This window comes from Cryphonectria parasitica (genome assembly GCF_011745365.1).
Source record: "Cryphonectria parasitica EP155 unplaced genomic scaffold M406scaffold_1, whole genome shotgun sequence".
NCBI lineage: Eukaryota > Fungi > Ascomycota > Sordariomycetes > Diaporthales > Cryphonectriaceae > Cryphonectria > Cryphonectria parasitica.
The window spans coordinates 4,282,195-4,291,048 of NW_024468909.1; the positions used below are offsets into that span (position 1 = coordinate 4,282,195).

The 8,854-nt window shown below is 54.0% G+C and overlaps 2 protein-coding genes across 2 annotated transcripts; one reads left to right on the forward strand and one right to left on the reverse strand.

The window, feature by feature from the left end:
* M406DRAFT_336227 (P-loop containing nucleoside triphosphate hydrolase protein) lies at nt 1-3,714 on the reverse strand (the record flags this gene model as incomplete). The annotated part of the gene is made up of 4 exons (XM_040921121.1): nt 1-82; nt 164-2,816; nt 2,874-3,219; nt 3,388-3,714. The coding sequence occupies 4 exons, from the start codon at nt 3,712-3,714 to the stop codon at nt 1-3; spliced, it is 3,408 nt and encodes a 1,135-aa protein (XP_040781538.1).
* An 895-nt stretch (nt 3,715-4,609) lies between these two features.
* Nucleotides 4,610-7,515, forward strand: M406DRAFT_336228 (uncharacterized protein; the record flags this gene model as incomplete). Its single annotated transcript, XM_040921122.1, has 3 exons — nt 4,610-4,795; nt 4,855-7,300; nt 7,352-7,515. The coding sequence occupies 3 exons, from the start codon at nt 4,610-4,612 to the stop codon at nt 7,513-7,515; spliced, it is 2,796 nt and encodes a 931-aa protein (XP_040781539.1).
* Between the last annotated feature and the right edge of the window lie 1,339 nt (nt 7,516-8,854).

Here is an 8,854-nt window from a genome sequence, read left to right on the forward strand (position 1 = left end):
TCAGTCCACCTCTGTCTCGCCCGAGCTGCTAGTCGCTTCATCATCGCGGCTGCCAGCGAGGACCGTCTGGGAGCTCACATCTCTGGCGGAAGTCGACCCCGAAGCTGAGTCTGTCAAACCCCCAGAACTGCCCAGCCTTGCCTCCCTGGTAGCAGCATCCCACCCCTCGCCTGCCGTGCGCATGACGAGGACCCCGTTTAGGTCGGCATCGAACCACTTGTCCCGCCGTGTCGTGGTCCTCGAGCCGCCTTCCAATGCCGCATGCGAGGCCCTTGTCTTGCGCCTCTTGGTGCCGCCTTGGCTCAACAGGTTGCTGAGCTTATGTCGCTGTGCTTGAAGCTCCCTCTCAAACGAGACAATACTTCGCACGTACGGCGCTACGTCAATAGCAACATTGGCCAAGGTGCCGTCAAAGACCGAAAAGTCTAGATTCGTTGAAGAAGTGCTACTTTTGTCGGAAGTGGCGAGCGTGTCAAAGGCGTCGCTGAAATCGTCGCGGGTGAGAGCGGCCGGTACGCAGGCTGCTGTCGGGCGTTGCCGAATCTTGGTGAGGACTCTGGTCTCATCGAGGGGTTCCAGAAGGGGAGATGGTGATCCAGGCACCGAGACTCGCAGATTCTTTCGGGCAAGGCATCTCAGGTTGATGGGCAGCGACGTTGCAAGTGGGTCGTGGGTTGAGGCAGCAGATGCGTCCAATAGCTGCCGACCTAGGATGTAGTCGTTCCGAGTTCTGTCCGTAATCTCAGGCAGAGTCCAATCGATTGCTTCCTCAAAGGAGGTCGCAAACGCCAAGGAGGACGACAAGTCAGCGACACTCATCGCATCAGTAAAGCCTTCGTAACTCTTCAGGGCTGCCAGTCGATCTTGTGGCGAAGCACTATCCTGCTGAGCGGCCCAAGAAGTCAAATCGAGGGATTCATGCCAGTTGCCAATGTCCATCTGCCAACAGTCCCGGGCTTCATGGAGGAGCTCTTCCTCACACTTCGCAGTATCCGTCTCGAGCGCCAGAACATCGTGGGCAAGCCACCCTAGCCCTTCCACGTACGCATCCTGGCTGATGACCCGAACAATATTCCCTTGCTCATCGATATCGCAGCCTTTTGGCCAGCGCGGATAGAACCAGGCAATACCTCCACGTCTGTCGCCAACAGCAAACTGACACCAGTAATTCAGGTCCATCAAGCAGGCACGCAGATCCTGCTCACGGGCTTCGTAGAGTGCCTCAACTGCATTCCGGCGCAAAGCATGACCCTCACAAGCCGCAATCAGAAGCATGCGGTCCACAACCAAATCAACCGGCGGTGTGCTGAAGCGAAAGATCCCATGGAGCTTCAGAGCTTGCAGAGGGACGAGGTTCTCGTCACTGCAGGTCATGATGAAAGGACGTCTTGACTGTGCGATGAGAGTCATGACCGTGCTCCAAAAGTTCTTGTCTTCCTCGTAGAGGATATCAACCTCATCCAAAAGAATCAAAGACTGCTTCTGATGTTTTGGGCTTGTTTTCTTCGGGTCTGCCTTTGGCAGTGTCGACAACTCTTGCTTGACCACCTTCTTCGGCTTGGCTGGGAGAGGCGTGGTTTTGGCTTTGAAGAACGAGTTCATGGTCGCCTGTTTTCCCGACTTGATGTCCTCGGCCACTGCTTCCTCGTTGACGGAAAGACTTGAAGCGTCTGTCTGGTGGTGCTGGACTAGATGGTTTCTTGTCATGTCGCCAATTTTCTCGAGAACGTCCTTGCCGCTCCTGCGACTGCCCGCATTGATCTCAAAGACCTCGAATCCCAATTCCTTTGCGATAGCGTAGACCGCTGACGTCTTGCCACAACCGTGTGGACCGCTTATGACAACCGCGTTCGTCAATCGTCTGGAATCCTTGGGATCCCTCGTCAAGGCGTCGCCGGCACGAATAACCGTCTTCTTAGCGCAGCGTCTGTCTGGCGACCAGTCTTCCCCAGAATCTGAAACCTCGTCCATTGTGTCTGCTTCTTCATCACTGTTCACAATGAAGCTATCCAACTTGTTCTTCTTTCGTCGCTTCCTGGGTGGCTTTGTCGACTTGACCGGCTTTGCTTTCAAATCCCCCGTATCCACGGACTGAACTTTGAGCGCTTCCAGCCAATCTCGTAAGAGAAAAGCCTCTTTGCCGTACTGCAAGACTTCTGCTGCAGATTTAGGAGTATATTTCTGAGCCCAGCACGCGGACTCGCATGTGAACCTATCAAAGGCAGCGAGAGATGTCACTAATGACACCCGCAGCTGAGCCAAGGCTGGATGTTGTGCATGTCTTACTTCGCGCAAGATGCGTTTTTCGAGCTTTGAACCACTCTCAAAATATTTTTGAGGCAGACGAAGCCCTGGAGGCGGCGGCTGGAAAGTGTCGTCGTCAACGGCCCTCAGGTCATCAAGAACCCCAGGAATCTCAAGTCTGGCCGCAAGGTCGTTCAAAATCATCTCCTCGGGGCTGATATGGATGATTTTGCCTTTGCATTTTCGAGCGCTTACTGAATTTTCAGAGATATGTGGTAGAGAGAAGGCATCATCCTCGCCTCTAATATGAACCATATCTTTCGGCGGCCAAACAGGCAACCTCGCACCTGGCGTTTTGAGACCCAAAGATTTCATACCGAATTGAGGCAGAGGCATGCTGGACGGTGCAACTCGAGTCTTTCTTGGGGAGCATGGAGTGGAGCTGAAAATCTTTGGCCGCGAGGAGAGAGCAGCTGGCTTCGTCTTTGTAGCCTCTGTGGCTTTTGAAGTGGCCGTTGCAGTCGGAGACGAGGCACTCGTCTTTTTTGGCTTGCCCCTGAAGAAAGGATGTGCTTCTTTCTTGGGGCCCTCCTCGCTTATTTTCGATTTAGTGGCATCGTCCTTCCTACAACCCCGAGGCTGCTTTCTCATGTTCGTCTTTGGATGCAGACTTGGGTCGACCGGCGAGGACAGGATCGTGTCGATCTTATCACCTATGCGTTTTCTAGACGCGCCATCGATACCATACGTAATGGTAGCGATCCTGGTCATCCGTCTGTTTCGTTTAGAGGTATATGTGGTTTTCTGGTCCTCAGTAACATTTTCGTCTCTTGCTGACTGCTTGGAGAGTCTCGACCCCTTGGCCTGTGGTGGGGATCCGATGGTCCCTGTCTTTCGATTGAGCTGCAGGATTTTTTTGAGGGGAGTGCCCTTTTGGCCAGTCTGCTGTTCTGGAGCGTCTGAAGTGGTCTTGACCTGGTCAGGTACAGGTAAGTCATCCATGGGAAACCTGGCTGAGGGCGCAGGAGCTGAAATTGGAGCTGGAACCATGGATTCAGGTACAGGCGCAGGTGCTCTTTCCTCCTCTTTAGACACTGGTTGTGAGTGAGCTGCAGAGTGCACATCACATGCCACAGGCTCTACGCTCTGACTGTTGATTTTTGAGAAGTGATTCATGATTGAGGCTGATGGTAGAGCCTCCTTCTTTGTACTTCGTCTGAGCTTTTTGGTGCCTCCCCAATCCTCATCGGCCTCCTCTGCTGCCTTACGCCTCTTGCGCCCAGGCATATTGTTCTCTTGTTCTTCTATATCCCCACCTGTTTCTTGTACTTCGAAGGCTTCGGAGCGATCCTCAGACAGAGTATTCGTCTCGACGGGTTTGGAGACTCGGGGATCGGATTCGAGAGGTTTCGGCGCAGTGAAGAATGGATGGAGCTTCTTGGGCTCAGCAGGGAAGTTGCTGCCCGCCATGGCCTCGACTACAACCAGCCCCATTTGCCAAAACAGTGGTGATTAGACCTATGCCTGCAGAGAGCACTGCCTTGGGAAAGAGGGCTATCTGCGAGCCGAAAAGCCTCAATTTGTGGTGGTGCACACACGCTCAAGTTGAGGAAGCCATCGCGGGTATGCGGAGCGGCAGACGGATGTGGACAAGAAGTCTCCAATATAATTTTAACTTGATACTGCCAGACCAGCTCTGATGCTGAAGATATTGTGAGAGGACCGTGGGCTTGGGATATTGATATGTTCAAGGTGAGGAGAGGTTTTGAGGTTTTGAGGTTTGGAGTTCAAGGATTGAAGTGAGCCATACTGTGTAAGAAGTCGCGTTCGCTGCTGAGGCAGCGCGTCTTTGGATGGAGCGCGACTTCCCCCAATGCGCCGGGATTCCCTATGACGCCCCTGTTGCTGACTCGAGCCAATTGTGAGCACCGTCTCGACCCCACCTTCCTTCATAGTATTTAATAGTAGTAAGCCCGGCAGTAGCTTCCACCTCGACGAAGAGGGAAAAAAGGAACATCGTAATGCCTCAGAATGAGATGTTCTCTCCGCAATAACTGCTTGGAAATGATACGTGTGAGGTAAAGATTCAACATAAATTCTTACCAACCATCAATGAAACCATTACCATGTGTGCAGTACAAAGTATATGGGACAGGGATATGACAGGTACAAGAGTCCGCTAACCAGGAACCGATAAGCGATAAGAAAATGTTCCTTGTTCATCCTCAATTTTTTTCCCTGTCCCTATTTTTTCGAGTTGCAAGCAGAGCCAAGCAGAGTAGAGCAGCAGCTTTGCAACGCCCAACGCCCGACATCTCCCCCCCCCCCCCCATTCAGTGCCCCCTGACGGAGTCGTACGCTCACAATGGCTGCCACATTCAACATACAAAAGCCATACGTGCTTACCACCCTACCTCGACCTCTGAACCGCCAAGGCAATGGTAGCGCATATACTGTCGGCGATGTCTGGGGGCAACAACAAGGGTCCAAGAAGAGAAAGCGGCCAGAACTGGCTGTGGGCATCGACGGCGAGGCAGTCAATCTATACGATGTGAGTCGGCCACCAGACAGGGAAATTATGTGTTGAACAGAGCGCTGACCCCTTCGCAGATATCATCTCAGAGATTAATCACATCCTATCCGATTCCCCCTCAATCCGTCTTCACCTGCCCGCCTTGTTCGACGAGATGGCGAGTTGCAAAAAGCAGAGATGCCGCACGCTACACCTATGTCTCAACGAGGGACCCGAAGGCAAAGATCACCTTGTTCAAAGATGTTTTGGGAGCATCTGGCGACACCACTTCCACCATCGTGACCGAACAGGTGGACCACGCTTCTAAGCTGGTTCACTTGGGCACTACCTCGACCTCTACCGAGGATGATGCCAAGGCGGATCTATTGGCAGTCACCGAGGACGGTTCCGTCATGTGCTTTCAAGGCGAAGATCTGCGCAAGAGATGGGAGACGTCGCCAGAGATTCTCCGACAGGATCTGGCTTCCATTCCGAGGGGGGGCCGCCTCGAAGTCGAGCTCGTCCAAGCCGCACTGGCTAGCGACGTTATTGCTGGTTTCTTTGGCGGCAAGCAGGATGCCTTTGCCTCCCTTCTGCGAACGAGCCAAGAGGATGTCTCCGCTCAAAACATGCTTGTGCTCATCACGAAGACCGTCAGCGCTGAACAGGTCACCCGGCAATTGCACATTCTTGGAGTCGTTCCTACAGACCAACAAGTGGCCGGGAGGCTTGTGCAGGTTCACACCTCTCCCATACCGTCGGCTTATGCAGCATCAAATGGACCTGAGAGCCTCCGCTTGGATATAAACACGGGGTCTCTGATGGAGCTGCAAGAGGGATCTCTCGTCACCTACGACCTCACAAGGAGTCTAGCCAAAGTTGAATGCACACTCGAGGTCCCTGACGTCCGGTCATTCATCAGATTATCCAAGTCTTCTGTACTTGCTGCCAAATCAGAGACCCTGGACGTCTACAACCCGGTCTACCAATCGCTACAGGCATCTGCTGCCTTCGACCTGGAGTCAACCAGCAAAGAAGTGCATGCACCTACGATATCTCTCGTCGCATATTTTCCGCCGCTTGAAATAGCAGTGGCGATCTACGGCGCATCATTGGTCGCCATGCAACTCGAAGCACCCAGAACACGTGGCAAGAAACGTCGATCGGAGGGACTGTTGATCGACTCGATAGGTCGCGGAATTCCACAGTCCAAAGACATCAAGAAATTCAGGTCTGGTGCGGAGTCTGCGAGCTTCTCGACTAGCTTCTCTAGCAACCTTCCTGGCAGCGTCTCTGGCAATTACTGGTCCGATTTTACCTCAGATGTCCAGAGAGCTGATGAACTCCTGGCCGCAAATGATATTGCAGGATTTGAGGAGATCATTGCTGAAAAGTTCGGAATCGAGATCAAACCGGCGGGTGCGGCAAGCGGCACGAATGGCATCGACAATGAGCCAGTGCCAGACCAGGAACAGCCCAGACTACCAGAGTGGATATTGCCTGCCGCACGAACCAATTACCGGTACTCTGATCGCCGATGGGTTCAATTTGCAATCTCACGAGTGTTCGCATGGCGAGACACGCAGGAGTCGGGCACAGAAGCGACGAGACTTATCTGCAGGCTGCCACAGAGCAACCTCCTCACAATGCTGGTTGATGCGGGCCACCTTACCGTGTCAAATCTCAAGTCAGCTTTCAATGACGAGACACGAAATATAGACGACATCGACTTCATCTTTGGGGAAGAGCTGCCTCAGGTTCTGGTACAAGTCGACCCAGTCTTCGAGCTTCTCTTGTCGTACCTGTCCTCCACCAAACTGGGCGCCGTCGAGCTTCTCACTTCTGTCCGACTCATAATGCGCAGTCTCGAGCTGGTACAAGATCCCACAAAGATCGCACCGAAATTACTCGCCTTTGAGTCTCAAATGTCCGACGCTGCGGATCCGGACGATACCACCCTATTGGCAGACCAGAGCGCGATTGGCCATGAGCTGGAACGTGCGGTGCAGGAACTAGAGGCCGCAGAGTATTTCCACCTTGGTGACCAGTCACTCATCCGCGGCAGGAGCCTGAGTGTCGCGTTCGGCAAGCTCAGCAGCTGTCCACGTGTCTCCACGATCCGCGTGCTCCGCCGGAGCTACAAACCCGAGGAAATCCTGTCCCTCATCTACGTATTACGCATGGAACTTGTCAAGGACGGCTGGACAACGCGGTATCTCGACACGACGCAGCTAGACAGGGACGACGAGCTCGAGGCGCCGCCAGATGGGAGCATCAGCCTCATCTCTGACCTGCTCTGCAGGTGCATCGACGCGGTCGGGCCTGGAGGCTGGCTCATCAACGATGCGATTGTGGCGGCTGGGGCAGGCGACCATATGGATTCGGCAGACTTCCTCGCCTCGCTCAAGCTCGAGGTCAGCGCTGCGCTAGAGGGTGTACAAGAGGCCGTCTTCCTGCGGGGAATCATCTCCGAGGCGGTGCGCTACGGCAGCACCATGCAGAAGGTCGAGGCAGAGATGGGACAGAAACACAGGCGCGTGGATGGTGCAGCCCTGGTGCTACGTGGCTCGCCAAGTCTTGACAGCGGCAAGTCAGGCGCATCGTCTGCCATGTTGCCGCTGGGCATGAAGGCCAAGAAGAGAATCTCGGCGGAGAAGGTCGTCTCGGGTGGCGAGGTGGCCCGCAGGCGAAAGAGAGAGGTGGGGCACCTCCTCAGCCAGAAGGTCGGGCCATACTCGTTGGAAAGGATCAGCATATAGAGAGCATCACATCACTACGGAAGCTGGAAATGACGGTCGCAGTATGGCCTGCTCCGGCGGCGATGGGCAGATATGGCGAGAAGATGTCAGGAAGGTGAACAGCATTTCGACAGCCTTAGTTCAGTAGATGGTTGGAAAGAATTGATGACGCGACCTCTACAAAGTTTTCAAGGCGCTTCGCATTCAAGATGTTTGTATTTCCTCTAATGGAACATGTCTCTATATGGGCCCAGTATTGACTCCACATTACACGACAAATCACCTCACCTGGGCGAGCAAGGCTATCTGGAATTATTCGTCGGGGGTGAATGGGCGAACTTGCCGGGAAATCTCTTCCATGCCTTCCCCAATGTCTTCCCATCTTATGAATCGGACAAGGCGAAGCAGGACACGCATTCCGTCAGCGGAACACAGGACTCAGACATGGGCGAGACAAGGCCAGAGGCACGTCGGACGGGCGCGTGCACCGTCCGTCACAATATCCTGGATAAGCGAGTCTTGAGAGCCAAGGGGGAGCTATCCTCTATTGCCCTGGCCTCCAGCCCCTCACAACCCCAAAAAGAGATCGGATCGGTTCTACGGCAGAAAATCGAGGAAGTGGAGGAGAAGGAAACACAGGTGGTGGGGTCGTGAGGATGAGAATGAGAGAGAATCAGCCCCGATAGCCTACCCGGGTGAACTCGCACCAGCAGTATAAGGCCTTGTCGAGGCATCAGGTGCTACTCGCCCGTTTTTTCTTCTCTTCTGCACGCCGGCCAAGATGAGAAACAACCTTTTCCCCTAGCTCATTCCATGTTTCCGGTGCAAAGTTAGACCTGCAGACAAACAGCTCAGCGAGGCGAGAGGAGAGGTGATCACAGCCCATTGAAAATGGTACCATGCCAGTGCAGTGTGTAAGACTTTTGTTTGCACATCCCCATAGGACGACACATCTTATAAAGGCTCATGCCCTGTCTGTCCAGGTTTAACTCTCAAGCAATGCCCATTCAGGAAAGCTCATGATAGCCACTCGATGACTCCTTCTCGCCGGTCCGGCCGGGGAATGGAATGCCAAGTCAGCCGCAGCCCCTCGCAAAGCCTCTGCGCTAACCCCAAGTTCAAGAAGTCCTGCATCGAGAGACCTGGCTAAGTGAACAACAGTAGGAGCCGCAAACGATGGAGGGGAGGGGAGAGGAGGGGGAAGAGACGCTGGGCACTTACAACGACACACAATGGCACAGCCCGTCAGATCTTACAGAGGCATCACGCCAGAGGCACGTGGAGAAAAGGAGAGGATGAGCGAGCGAGTGAGCCTCGAAAAGCCCAGCGCTAGTAGGTTCTTGTCGCGTTCAAAAGTACG